The sequence below is a fragment of the Panthera uncia genome, chromosome A2, assembly GCF_023721935.1.
Source record: "Panthera uncia isolate 11264 chromosome A2, Puncia_PCG_1.0, whole genome shotgun sequence".
Classification (NCBI taxonomy): domain Eukaryota; kingdom Metazoa; phylum Chordata; class Mammalia; order Carnivora; family Felidae; genus Panthera; species Panthera uncia.
In genome coordinates, this window is record NC_064816.1 from 117,357,909 (window position 1) to 117,372,983 (window position 15,075).

The following is a 15,075-nucleotide window of genomic DNA, read 5'->3' on the forward strand; positions in this document are numbered from 1 at the left end:
TTTAGGCCAGAGTCTAGTGGTAGAAAGCATCCCAGCCTGTGTCAGAAGGGCTCTGGGTGATCCATCACAGATCATAGGCGAACATCCTCTTTATCTGGGTCTCTGGCTCTGTTCTTTCTCATTTTTGTTATTCCTCCTTGCTTACCTCCCTGTGTTTCACCTTCTTTTGTTCTCTTGCTCTCTCTCTTTAACATACACCACACACACACACACACACACAATCTATCTTTCTTACTCTCTTTCAATGCCGAGCAACCCAGGAAAGAAGGCATTAGCATGCCCAACTTAACTGGACATTAACTGAATAGTTGTGGGAAAATTTACCACAGGTCTCTATCCACCAATCTCAATGAGGTACAGTAAGACTGGGTTCCATGTAACTCATGACTGTATTGAAGGGCTATGGTTTTCTATAACTTGGGTCTGGAATAAGGATGCTCTTTATATTTGAGGATACACAATATCTAAGGATATTTGAAGAATGCTGTCATGGGTCATCAATTCTGATTTTGTTTCTTGTTTCCTGGTCTTATTTTATAGGTCCGATTTGCCCTGATATGAAAGTATTTCCTGTTCTTTACCTTAATGATAGGCACTGGGTGGTTAGAACCCTGGCTGGTTAGAACCCTCGCCTAGTTATGAATGGGCTTGCTCTGTGTGCCTGTTGAATGTGGAATTTGTTATCAATGTTAGCTGTTCCTTTTGGGGAATCTGTTTTAATGGAGATATATCTTTTTTTGCAGACATGACAATCTTGATGGGGATTTACTTGGTAATTTTGTATCATCCAAAAGGCCCCCACACAAACGTAAGCCCACGCAGGCTGTCCCAGGTGAAAGTCCCCCTGTGGCCCCTGCATGGGAGAAGATGGACAGGCTTCAGTTGTCAGAACCTTCCTTGGACACGAAAAGGATGGGAGAGAAGATCAGGCCAAAGTCTGGCCTGATTGTCCGAGGCATGATGACCGGGCCCATCGCCAGTTCCCCGCAGGTAGGGTTGCCGATCTCACTGCTCATGTGAGAGTGGAAAGTGAGAGGCAGGCAGGGCTTAAGGAGCTGCCTGGGATCATTGGAGGCTTCCCCACGACGTAGTCCAAGAAGCGGGGAGCTGTGAGCTGGGATGGGAGGAACACCTGCCTGTGTCTTCTCTGGTTGTACTGTCAAAAAGACAGTACATGACTGTCAGCCAGACAGTGTACGATCCTTATGGGATCAAGGCCAGGCCTCGTTTCCTTCCCTGCCCTCAGTTTACCCACCATGTCAATGAGGTGGATGCCATGGCTTTGTCTTCCTTTGCTGAGTGAGAACACATGTATCTTCTAGTTTTACCTTTGCCATTCAGGAGTGGTGGGTGACCCATCCGAGTCTAGAGAAAATCTTTTTTATTTTTTTAAGACATCATAGTTAAAAGGGTAAAAGAAATCCCAACCCTAATAGTTTCATTTGCTTTGCTTTAAAAAGAAATTCTAATAATTTCACATCATTCTTTCATAGTCTTCCTTAAGGAGGGGCTCTGGTAGGGTCGCATTAGGTGGGGGGACTAAACCAAATGAGAGAATGAATATAAAAGGAGTTTGTGAAACAACAAAGAAACAGAAAACCAAAGGAAAACCAAACACCAAGTCACAGTATAGTATTAGTCAAACGAGGGAGCCTGAGCAAACCCACATAGGTCATCGGTGTCCATGGCTGGTCACGTCCTGTCCTGTGCTGCATGGCTAGATGTGGGCTGTGGCTCTAGAGGCTGGTGTTATTCTCCCATTTCACTTGGAATCAAGACATAAAGAAGCCGACCCTCTCCCTGCCTCTGCCTGCATCTTGTGGGGTTTTGGTCAAGGTCTTTATTCCTCTTGGCCGTGGTCTTGTTTGTTAGATCAGATGGCTAAGGCTCTGCCGAGCACTGGGATTTCACAGCTTGGAGATGGTCCTACAGTCTTGGTGTCCAGATCAAGGAGGCGAACCAGTGTGTGGCTCACAGTGCACGTTCACATCATGTCCCATCCTCCTGTCTTGTGTATTTGGAGAGGGACTGGACCATGCCTAGAGGAAAGCCGCCAGGAAGGTGAAGAGTTTGGCGGAAGTGGCAAGATTTGGGAATGTTTAGTCTTGGGAAGAGAAGACAGAAGGTGGGAGGAGGGGCAGAACAGAAGAGATTTCTTCCAACACGGATGTAGGAATAACCCGGTCCCAGGATGGCAAATGCCTGCAAGTGCCCGATGCTGTGCCTGCAGCAGACATTGCTAGTGAGCTCAGTGTTCTTTTCCTGTCAAGCCCGGATGTGACGTCACAATCTCCTGGGCATCTTCGGCCGGTGCTCCAAATGGGTGGACTGGAGTGGCGAGTGAGATGATCCCTATCAGGCCTCTTGAGCTTAGGCTGTGGGCCTCCTGAGAGCAGGGACTCTGCCATACTTGTGTGCAGAGTGCAGTGTGGGCTTTTGTTGGGGTGAGTGGTGTAGCCTGGCCTGATGTCTCCTGAGAGCACACCTGGGACCAGCAGGTGGAGGCCCGTATGAGGAACTTCAGTCAGAGATGCTTCAGGAGGAGAGCAGGCCATGTCGGAAGCAACTAGACTAGTTGGGTCAAGGGGAAACCAGGGACGCTCTCTGCTGGAGACATTGTTTTACACCCTATCAGTGGTTCTCAAACCACTGTAGTCTCAGGGTCTCTCCATACTCATAAAATTACTGAGGGACCTGAAGAGCTTCTGTTATGTGGGTTATAGCTGTTGACATTTGCCACGTTAGAAATTAAAACTGAGAAATTAAAAAAAAATTTACTTACTAAACCATCAACAATAGTAAACCCATTACACTTAATACAAATAACATGTTGTGAAACCAAACCCCCCCCCCCCCCCCCCCCCCATATTTTCCAAAACAAAACAGTAGTGAGATGAGGAGGACTGTTTCACATTTTTGCAAATCTCTTTATGTCTGGCTTAGTAGAGGATAGTTCAAGTCTCATATTTGCTTCTCCATCCAGTCTGTCCCATTATGATAGTTTAGTTGAAGTCCATGAAGAAAATATGGCCTGACACAGATATGTAGTTGGAACAGGGAAAAGCGTGTAATTAGTCTCTTCTGGAAACCAGGGGTATTCTTTGATACTGCACCAAACTAGACAAGTTGTGGTTTCTTATTGTGGAGTCTGAAAGCATAGCCAGGAACTTTTTGTACCTTACCAATATCTATCGGTCTGCCTTGCACTTTGAATGGATCTTTTGCCACCGCCTAGTTTAGTAACATGATGCATTTGCTCATTTGGAAAATATTGGCTTACTGAGTTATCTGGGTTCCTGAGATCTTCTGAATGTGAACACATTTCATTAAAAAAAAAAAAAAAAAAAAAAAAGAAACAACAATAAAAACAACCCAACAACCCACATCAAAAAAATCACATTGCTTCATGTTGCCACCCAATTCATCAGAAGAAATTTTTAAGTGCTGAGAAGCCCTCAAGCTCACCGTGGCTGATTCAAGTTTCCCCAAATTTTCATTTTTACATGATAATTTGTATTTTATCACTGACCGTTCATCAGTTGTTTCACTTGAAGTGACAGGCTCAGTTTATTTTCAAGAAAACGCCTGCCAGATACCCAAGTCTGAGTAACCATAGTTTGTCTGTCAGTTGTTCCGCGAAAAACATTAGCAAGTTCGTTTCACAGCTCAGATGGTTGCACAAGTGCTTTTCCTTGAGACAGCCGGGTCCCCTGCACCCAGAGGAGTGCGTATATATACCTCCCATTTTGTCCCATGGAATATTAAAGAGATGTGGACCATAGGGTTGAGATTGAATACAGTTAGTAAGTGTTATGCTTCAGCATGGACGTTCTTTCTCTTTTCTTTTTTTCCAATTTTTAAAAAAAAATATTTTATTTATTCTTGAGAGAGAGAGAGACAGAACATAAGCGGGGGAGGAGCAGAGCGAGAGAGGGACACGGACTCCAAAGCAGGCTCCAGGCTCCAAGCTGTCAGCACAGAGCCTGATGCGGGGCTCGAACTCACAAGCCATGAGATCATGACCCGAGCCAAGGTTGGATGCTTAACCATTGACTGAGCCACCCCGGCGCCCCTCATCATGGACGTTCTTAAGCAAAATTAGCATTTTACTTGTGTACTGTTATTGCAAGTGGTGGCAAATACCTCCAGTGCTAGTAAAGTTCGGTGCCACCCCCTGGATTCGTGCTACTGGCCAGCAGTTTTTCCCACCAGGGCATTTGCATTATTACGGCAAATGTCAACACAGTGAAAAAGGCAACTCATGTCATATCATTATTATGAAAAGAGGTTTGAGCTCCCTAGAAGGATTTGGGGACCTTTAAGGCTGGCGGATCACACTTTGAGAACTGGTGGACCAGATGAATGCTGGGGTCCTGTCCTACAGCGACATCCCGTCACATCCGTGCACTTGAGACCCCCTTCACAACTGAGATTCGAGGCAGATTGCATAGATCTGCTTTACCACTAGGAGGTTGACCCAAACTTCTGAAGGGGGGGTTGATTGCCTCGGGAGGTGTGTTTTTCCCTTGGGGTACCTGAATCCTATGAAGGGCATTGAAAGATGGGACAGGTTGTTGTAGAATTTCCCCAGGCTTTCTAGAAAGTGTTCTGTGGACCTGTGAGTACCTTGGCCATACTTAATTGGTTGCTCGAGAGAAAAGAGCAAGATTTGCTAAGTATTTCATCATTTTTTTTTTTTTTTTTTTTTACTTACTAGGTCAGCTCTGTACTTACGAAGGATGACTAAGAGGCTGGGTTCCCTGCCTTTGGCCAGAGCTTGGGTCTCCTTGGGAATGGTGACTAATATTTTCTGCACTGTGTGGCAGGGATGCCCTGGTGGCTTTCGGAGGGTTGTAGTGCCTAGTAATTTCCACTAGGCAAGAATACTACAGAATTAGCTATTTTTATTCCAGCTCGGGCTTTACCACTGGGTTCAGGATTATTTCTGGAAATTCTGAGAGATCCCAAATTTTAAACCCAGGAAAAGCCTTGCAGGTCTGTTTTTGTTCCCTCTACCTCCACTCCCCTATCCTAGATTGGTAAATTGAGTTCCCATTTCATCAGTTGATCATTGACAGTAAAATAGGACATTTCTGTTGACTCCTTTCGAATTCCTTCATTTCAAAAACTAAGCAAGCCTTGAGCGCTTACTAGGTATAGGTCACTGAGCTGGGAACTCTGGACACCAGAGATGAATGAAGATTGGCCTCTGCTGTTCCTGGTCTATCAGCAGGAGAGGCTAAGGCCCTGTGTGACTGGGGACTGGGGAAAAGCTAGAGAGCAGTGGCCGATGTTTGTTGATTGCCCTCATGGGTCTGGCTCTGTGCCAGTGCCTTCCATGGGTGTCTCCCTTCATACTATGATCTTGTGGAAAATAGATGCTATAGGTCCCCAATCCCTCATTTGACCTTTGGGCCAGATGTGTTTTGGAATTCAGAATTTCATTATTTTCAGGGAAGAAACACCATGCACAAACCATATATCACCTAATGCTTTGCAGTAGGGTTTGGGGTAGCACCCCCTAAGCAAAAATATTGACATTTCTACAACTAAAGATATGAATATTCACACTAGAAAAAGACTATAAACAACCTCGTAACAGTTCAGAAGAATTTGCCACAGGATTCCGGAAGAAACTTGTTTTGAGAGGTTTTAGAAATTACAGATAGTGTGGGGTGCCCGGAGGGCTCAGTTGGTTAAGCCTCTGACTCTTGATTTTGGCTTGGGACCGAGACCCTGCATCAGGCTCTGCACTGACAGCTTGAAGCCTGCTTGGGACTCTCTCCTTCTCTCTCTGCCCCTCAAAATAAACATTAAAAAAAAGAGAAATTAGGGGCGCCTGGTTGGCTCAGTCAGTTAAGTGTCTGACTTGGGCTCAGGTCATGATCTCGCATGATCTTCGTGGGTTTGAGCCCCGTGTCAGGCCCTGTGCTGATAGCTCAGGGGCTGGAGCTTGTTTTTGTATTATGTGTCTCCTTTCTCTCTCTGCCCCTCCTCCACTCATGCTCTGTTTGTCTGTCTCTTTCTCAAAAATAAACAAACATTAAGAAAAAAGAGAGAAATTCCAGATCGTGGATTGTGGACAGGTTATATTACAGGTGAGGGCAGTGGGGGACAGAGAAATTAACAACTTGCCACAGGGAGCATGGCTGGTAGGTAGGTGGTGATGCAGGAATTGGGAAACAGATCCGACCCTGGAGCTACAGCTGCACCTGCTCCTGGACGTTGTTCTCTGTAAGACTGTGGGAGAAGGGCCGAGGCACGCTCTTGGGGCTTATGCACGTGGAGCACGGTGACAGCATTACGGATGTGGCAGCCTGTGAGTACCTCCTCAAAGGATAGGTGGGATTTTAAGAGGAGTTGGGAATGGGGAAAGATGTTCCAGGGGGAGGAAACGCCATGGGCAAATGCTTGTCGTGTGGGATGGAGTGTTTTCCCACCTCCCTTGAAGGGAATCCTCACTGCCCTTGTCCTTGCCCCTTTCAGGATTCCCTTCGCAAGCGCTCCCTGAGGCGGTCCCTGTCCTTGAGCAGCGGCGCCCCCCAGGCCCCCGAGGAAGAGGGCCAGAAAGTGCCTGAGCTCTCCGCCGGTGCCCTGGCCCATCCTGCAGCCCAGGAGGGCCTGGCGTCCAGCACTGGCTCCACTTCCAGAAGTCCCCTGGGCCCACTCAGTGAGCTGACCTCAGAAAAACGGAAAACCACACCCAGCAGCCCCCCTCACTTGCCCAGCAAAGGGCTCCTGCAGAGGGGGAGCGGCAGGTGGCGAGATCTTGCAGAGGACAGCCCAGCTGTGGACAGTGGCCCGGAGGGCAACAGGATGCCCTCGAAGTTCTCCTTGCCAGGTGGGAGTGCCAGGACGACCCAGGAGAGGCTGGAGAGAGCGTTCACACGGCAGGGGACCCAGCCCCTGCCCCTCAGGTGAGCAGGCTGTGCTGAGGCGATGGCTTTCCCAGAGATCTGCCCAGTCCCCCGTGGCTCTTTGGGCTCTCAGAGCAAGCCTGTGAAGTCCAGAAAGTGGGTATGGTCCTCCCACGAGGGAGAGAACAGCCCAGAGTGCGTACATATGGGAAGCTTCAGAGGAGGGAGGGTTCCTTGGTCCTTTTTTCTTCTCACAGTCTTGATACTTTGGCATGTGATTCCCAGACTTACCTGCAGCAACATGGCCAGGTTGATGTGGCGTAAGAGATGTTTCTTGTGGGAGGCCCCAGACATGGTGATGTATCGGCTCCCACAAGGCTCTTGGGGGCAAACTTTTTTGTGTGTGTTACTCTTCTTTTATTCTTTCACAATAGACCTTGATGATTCCTATATTGATTCATCTTTGAATGTCAACCAACCTTACATTCCTGGAATAAATCTTACTTGGATGTATTATCTTTTTATATATTATTTGATTAAATTTATTAATATTTGTATGTAGGGTTTTATATATAAATTCGTGAAGGAGATTGCCTAGCAAATTTCCTTCCTTGCAACAACACCATGAGATTCCATTATCTAAGATATGCTTGAAGGGGTGCCCCTTTTTTCTGTTCTCTTGAAGAGTTAGGCACTTGGGTGCTGGTGGTACAGGCAAACTAAATAGATTATAGTCCATAGACTCCCTTTATGACCCTAGTAAGCTGGGCCTACTCTGCTTAACACATTTTGTGGCTATGTTATTCGATGCGTGTACATGTAGAAGTTTTGTATCTTGCTGTCGGATAGACTTTTCTATCATTATGAAATTTCTATCTCTGGTAATGCTTATTGCCTTAATGTCTATTTAGGGAGAGCTACCCCAGCCTTCTTTTGATTATAGTATAGCGATGGACTATCTTTTTCTATCTTTTTACTTTCATCCATTCTATAGCCTTTTACTTAAGGGTTCCGACCAAAACCCTATGGGGTTTGCCAGGATCCTTCCCTCTTTTTTAAAAGATTATAATTTATTTAAGCTAAAAAAAAAAAACCCACACAAAAACCCAGTTCACCCATTCCTCCACCCTCTGCTCCCCTCAGCCTTCTTTTGTGATACCTTTTATGGCGACAGATTTTCCTCTAAGCAATGCTTTGTTGTATTCCGTGAGTTCATATGTTGTCTATTCATATGACTTAGTTTAAATATTTTCTAATTCCCGTTGTGATTTCTTCTTTTGACCCATAGGTTATTTAGACACATATTGACCGAAGCAAACATCTGGGGTATTTTTCTGGTTTCTGTTTTTGATTTCTGGCTTGTTTTCACTTCAGTCACATACACTCTGTATGAGTTCAGTCTTTTGATATTTGTTGGGATTTCTTTATGGCCCGGTATAGATTTAAAGCTTATCTCTTCTCAGCAGTGAATATTGGGAATTTTTAATCCTCTCAGATAATTTTTATTTTAGTTGGGATAATTATTGCCTTTACATTTGCCTGTTGCGTTTGGTAGGATGAAAAGATCCGCTTCTATTTTTCTCCACAGAGTAAGACAGTTTTCCAGCACCATCTACAACCTGTTCCTCACCCCACTGATTCATGAAGCCACCTTTATTCTTTACAAAGTTCCCATTTCGATGTGGGTCTGTCTTTGAGCTCTCTATTGGGGTTATTGGTCTTCCGTCCTTTTTTAAAAATCTAAAACCACATGACCATAGCTTTTATTACTATGACTTCGTAGTTATAGCTTAGTATCTTGGTGGGGCCAGTCCCCCCTTCTCTTCCTTTGTTTCAGCATTGATGTAGCTACTTCTGTTTTTTTACTTGAAAGTTTTTTTTAAAGGTTTATTTATTTATTTTGAGAAACAGAGAGAGAGGGAGAGAGCACAAGTGGGGTAGGGGCAGAGAGAGAGAGAGAGAGAGAGAGAGAGAGAGAGGACTCCAAGCAGGCTCTGTGCTGACACACTGCAGAGCCTGATGTGGGGCTCAGACCCACAAACCCCGAGACCATGACCTGAGCTGAAATCCAGAGTGGCCACCCAAACCACCGAGCCACCCAGGCGCCCTCTTGTAGCTACTTCTAGATCTTTATTCTTTCTACAGGTCTTTTTTCCCGTTACCCAACATGGGTAGAACTGACTTGTCCTCTTGCTATAAAGGCCCGACTTCCGAATCATTTCGTGACTGGCTCTTTCTTGTCAGTCAGATGTTCTGGACTCAGACTGGTTTTCTCTGACCAACTGCACCTCTACCCCCGCATTTCCAGCCTATTTTTTTGGCCTCTCAGCACCTATCATTACCTGAAGTTATTTTATTTACTTACCCATTATGTGTCTCCCTCACAATAGAAAATAAATTTCATGAGATCAGAGACTTTATATTCCCTGCTCCTAGAATAGTGCTTGGTACACAGAGGGCATTCGATGAGCATGTGCTTAATACTATTTCTACCACTGCCAGCAGCAGTAACAAGATCAATAAACTTTTGATATTGACCTGTTTTGTGTAAGACACTGTTCTAAGTGTTTTGAGTAAATTCACTCTTTTAATCCTCATACGGTTCTAGGAGGGATATACTATTATAATTCCCATTTTACAGGCGAGGAAGCTCACCCAGAGAAGTAGCTGTACTTGTGCATGCTTATACACCTGGTAAGAGGCAGAACGGGTTGGAACCCGGGCGGCGAGCTCCAGAGTCTGGGGAATACGTGAACAAATGGCGTCACCTCTCTCCCTGAATAGAAATCCTTTCCACAGCCTTTAGGGTGGTGACTGGCTTCCACTTGAACCCCTCCTGCCATGGGGAACTCCCCAGTTCCCACAGCGCTTTTGCGTGATTCTGACTGCGAGACAATTCTTCTTCACACTGAGTTAAAATCTGCTTGCTGTGGTTTGACTCAGAGGGCCTTGTTTTGCCCTCCCATGCCACAACCTGAGCGCACCTGAAAGGGAACAGTGCCTCCAACCTAGTGGATGGGAGCATTCTCAGGCTGCGGTGATCGGCGAGGGGAGATGGTGGGTTGAGGGGAAAGAGGAGTGGCTGGATAGCAGGTGGCCTGGGTTCTAGTCCTCGCTCTGCCCTGGCTGACCTGCGCCAGTCATTTGTTTCTAGACTTAACTGTCTCTGACAGTAAAATGTGGCCACTGGGTAGATGAGGTCCAGGTTTCTTTCCAGCCTGTGCATTTTGCTGGCTTGTGGCTCTTACTTTCAGAGTTATTCTGGGCCCTCTGCTTCAGTCATCAGGTTTTTATTGAGCACCTACTGTTTACAGTGCTCTTAGGAGGTATGGCACATGGGCTCTGGAATCCAATGGGCTGGACTCAGATTCCATGGACTGGCAGTTCTGCCCCTTATAACCCCTGTGGCCTTACCCCAGTTAGTAAACCTTTGAAAGATGCTATGAACTTTGTCTTACAGTAAGCAGGTAAAAGTGCATTCACATCCCCCATCCCCAATACCAGAAGTATAATCAGGGGTGTTTCACACATGTTTAATAGTGTTGACCCTTATATTGATCAATCAACAAACATTTTGGGGGGCTTTGTTTTTTACCTACCACTTACTCTCTATTTGTTGGACACTGTGCTAAGTGCTTATATGTATTATCCCATTTGCTCTTTATACTCATCGGTTGAGGTGAATATTATTTATTGTTGGTTTTTTTTCTTTTGTGTGCTTATTAAACAGTATTCTTCTCCTGAGCTCTGAACAAATTGACAAACAAAACAAAGGGTATCAGTTAGATTGGAGTAACATACATACCATTTCTGTGATTGATAAGGGGAAGATAGAAGACACAACAGACCCCGAGGCCTCGTGAGCCCAGAACTAGATGGACTTCCCCACCTCATCTCAGGCCATGGGCAGGTCAGCTCTTGTGGCCACGAGGTAGGAGTGGCTGCTCCCGGGAGAGCAACTCACTCTCAAGAGGAGAAAGGCTACAGCTGAGCTTAATGTCCCCCTTTTCTTTCTTTCCCAAATTAACTGGTCAGCTATGTCACACTTCCTTCCTTAGGCTGGAGTGCATAGAGGGAGGAGAGTAAAGGTCTGCAGGAGGGTAGACTAGTAGAGCTCCCTGCAAACTCCCAGAAGACACTGCAGGTTCAGAGTGGGCATCCTCCCACCCAGCAGTTATTATCCCTATGTTACAGATGAGGAAACGGAGGCCAGAGAATTTAAGGAACCTCTCAAGGTTCTGGGTGGAAGCAGGTCCCAGGGCTCAGTTTGGTGGATGGAATATGGGTTGGATTTCAGCTGCCTCTTGTCCCCTCAGCTAGGCATGTTTGTACAGTGCACATACTACATAACCGTATGCAGCACCTTTGACTTAAAAGCCATAGTAAGCTCCCTGTCCTTCCCAACCCCCCTCTATCAGTCCTGCCCACCTATACCCCCTTCCCCATTCATTTCATTCGATTCAGTAAATGTGGATCGGAGTCATAGTGTGTATCAGACCTGTGAGCTCTTCAAGATGAGAGAGATGTGTGGGTATGTAATTATTTCATTTTATTTTTTTTAAGGTTTATTTATTTATTTTGATAGAGAGAGAGTGCATGAGCTGGGGAGGGGCAGAGAGAGAGGGAAAGAGAGAATCCCAAGCAGGTTCCACACTGCTCAACACGGGGCTCCATCCCACGAACTGTGAGATCATGACCTGAGCCGAAATCAAGAGTTGGACACTTAACCGACTGAGCCACCCGGGCACCCTGCGTATGCAGTTATTTTAAAGCATGGCAAAGACAGTGAGATGACAGCAGGGCCGGCTTGTGTGTGCAGCGCTGCCCCATCACCCTGCCCTAATGAAGCTGAGGAAAGGTGGCTACTTGGAGCCTTCTGTGGGCCTTGCAACGTCGGGCCCAGGGATGACCATGGAAGTCACACCTAGGGGCAGAGGCAGGGGCAGGAGCAGGGAGCATGTGTCCTGGGAGAGAGTGTTGGGGGGGGGGGGGTGGCGGATGATATGACCTGCTGAGATGTTAGGGGACATGAATATCTATGCAATCAGGCCCTTCTAACCCCTTGGATCTAACTCAGTGGCTGAAGGGACCACTTTCTGCTTTGATTTTTGTTCCTTTCCCATGTCCTTTGATCTAAGAAGATACTCAGAAAATATGTCTTCTGGGCTCCCACTGTGGGGGTTGTGGTTGAGACAATCTGTCATTTGTCACTGGTTTGTCAGGGCTGCCCTTGTTAGGTTTCTGTGCTCATCAGTTGGATCTGCTGGGACTCTGGCCGTGACCCGGGTAGTCCTGTAACCCTTGCCTCATTCTGCTTCCCACCATTGCACTATGTTGTGGGCAGGACATTCCTCTGTACCTTTACATATGTTGCTATCACCCACATGTCTTGGCCAAAGTAGGTCCTCAGGAAACCTTAGGTGAAGGACCAAGAGCACGGGAGAGGAATTCGTTATTTAGAAGTCCCCAGAGCTGGGTGTTCTAAGCCTGGTGGCTCCCCAAGTGGCACTTTGTGAAAGTTGATGGTCTGGTTGGGGGTGACCAGCCCTTGCGGTGCTTACAGACCTCTCTGAGGACGTGCTGGCCTGTCATTTGTGTAAGAATCCCTCAGAGTGAATTTCTGGGCCTTCTGATGGCCACATGGACTGTGCTGTGGTTGTTTTTCTGCACATCTGCTCAAAACCTGTCACTCTGGGCATCTGGCAATAGGAACTGGCTTCAAATTTTATTTTCCGGGTGTGCATGGGCCACACAAGCTCCAGCCACTCACTGTTTGCCCAATCTCCTTTGGAAACACGGTGTGTAGACATGGGCATGAAATTGAAAGTTGTTGGCCTCCCTTGGGAATTCAACCCATGGCAGGGGCCACAGCAGCAGTCTTTAGGCACCAGAGCCCCTGAGCAAATGTGCATCCCCTCATGCAGTTTGAGCAATGGGGCCCTGGAACTTTGGGGGTGAAGCCCAGCAGTGTGTTTTTTTTTTTTGTATTATTGTTAAAAAAATTTTTTTTTAACATTTATTTATTATCGAGAGACAGAGGCAGAGCATGAGCATGGAAGGGGCAGAGAGAGGGAGACACAGAATCCCAAGCAGGCTCCAGGCTCTGAGCTGTCAGCACAGAGCCCCACCTGGGGCTTGAACTCACAAACCGCAAGATCATGACCTGAGCTGAAGTTGGACGCTTAACCGACTGAGCCACCCAGGCACCCCCCAGCAGTGTGTTTTAACAAGCCCTCCAGGTGATGTGCTTCAGGTGAGGCTGAAGAACCAGTGCCCTAGAAGCCTGAGATGGAGGGGTGACTGCATGTAATTACTGGGGTGCTCTCAGGAGAAAGTCAGTAGGGGGGGGCGGACAGGGTGGGGGAAAGTCTCAGCCAGGATGTGGGGCTTAGTCTGATCTCCCAGGGAGATGAGGGTGTGAATTGACCCAGAGCTGGCCCCACCTTTAAGCTAGGAGAGGGCTTTTTTCCCAAGTCAGTCACTGGCTAAGGGTCACCCGTCCTGGGGGGGGGGGGTGCGAGGGAGGGTTGCGATGGGCAGTGTGCCACCTCCTGGGTGAGTCTGGCAAAGGGTGATTCTGTGGAGAAGGACGCAGCTGTGAGCTGTTAGCCAACATGGACAGCAGCTGGGATGGGCACGCTGAGGCAAGGGCACCTGGGTGGGACACCAATGTTGTCTGTGTCATTCTTGTGGCTCCTTGTACACTCGCCCAGAACTTGGTGTTATTTTAAAAAATATTTATTTATTTGTTTGTTTTTGATGTTTTTATTTATATGTGGGTGTGTGAGAGAGAGAGTACACAAGCAGGGGAAGGACAGAGACAGAGAGAGGCACACAGAATCCAAAGCAGACTCCAGGCTCTGAGCTGGCAGCACAGAGCCCGACATGGGGCTCGAACCCATAAACTGTGAGATCATGACCTAAGCAGAAGTCGGATGCTTAACTGACTGAGCCGCCCAGGTGCCCCAAACCCGGGTTATGACAGACAAGCTGCAAAGCCTGTTCGTGGCCATCACCTCTGGTGCATAGGGTGCCCTGGTGAGGCAGGCCAGGCAGGCTCGTTTATAGGCTGGGAGACAGACTCTAGAGGGGACACTGGAATGAAGCTTAATTCAGGCCCACAGACAGCCCCTCCCATCATGAAACCGCAGCCCCTGCTGCAAGAATGCCAGATGAACTGTCACTGGCTTCGTGGCTGCTAACGTCCTGCTGTGTCGATCAGACGGGAAGTGGCTCTTGAGCCCTTTTGGTGCCCAGGCCACCACTAGGGCTGCAGAAGGGTGAGATGGCTCCTTGCCTCTGAAGCCCAGGGCCTTTCGTGAAGCTGTCCGTACTTGGGTGCTCGATTGTGGCCCTCAGAGGAGTGGAAGATTGGAGCGGTTAGGGAGTGCTGCGGACAGGGAAGAGGGCCTTGGGCTTGGAGAGGCCACGGTTAACGCAAAGAAGACTTCATGGTGAAGCAGTGACATCGGGTGAGGAATGTAATTAAACTGCCTTGTTGTGCAGCCTGGACTCCACTTTAGCCCCGAGTATCAGTGTCCCTGCCTCTGTGTGGAAGCCAGTAGTCGATTCCAGGGGTTCAGTGAGTGCCATTAGGGGGCCCCAGCAGATTTTTCGGGTTTTGTAGAATGGACAGTAGGTGGCGGCAGATCGTCATCAGTCATCAGGACTCCAGAGACCCTTGCTGGCAATTTCATTCAGCAGGCCCTCAGCAGGCCCCTCTTAAGGACAGTGCACCCTGAGGAGCTAGGAGCGAATCCCGGTCCCTTCCGGATCCCCATCCCCTCCCAGGCTCCTGATCGTGAGCAGAGGCCGGCAGGCACACAGATGCCTGGCTGCGCCCTGAGAGGGAGTGGACAATGCCATCTGGGGCTTGGCAGAGGCTTAGCTGAGGATGTGGTATTTGCGGTTTACGGGCTCTTCCCCATACCCGAGCATCCCGGGTCTGACGCCATCTGCACTGCATGGGATGAGTAATGGGTGGGACTTCCAGTTTGGTTTATCTCTGCACATTATTTGGAGTCAGTCTGTAAAGATTCGAAATTAGCTGACTCTTGACACATACACATTTGCTTTCCTGTGTCCCAGAGGCCCCGTGTGAACAGGTACCGGCCTGCGGCTCCTGTGCTGGTCCGGCTTCACCTTCCTAACTGACTCCAGGGACCTCTCTTCTATGGTGGGTATGGCTGCTCTGTGCTCAGCTGGCCTCCCTCCCACC

The 15,075-nt window shown here is 47.8% G+C and overlaps 1 protein-coding gene across 1 annotated transcript in view; it reads left to right on the forward strand.

The window, feature by feature from the left end:
• The window catches only part of MINDY4 (MINDY lysine 48 deubiquitinase 4), a 100,020-nt gene that overhangs the window by 14,428 nt on the left and 70,517 nt on the right, over positions 1–15,075 (forward strand). The window contains exons 4-5 of the mRNA XM_049641655.1: positions 744–990; positions 6,487–6,917. Coding sequence (XP_049497612.1) covers positions 744–990; positions 6,487–6,917 — 678 coding nt within the window. The remainder of the gene's footprint in view (positions 1–743; positions 991–6,486; positions 6,918–15,075) is intronic.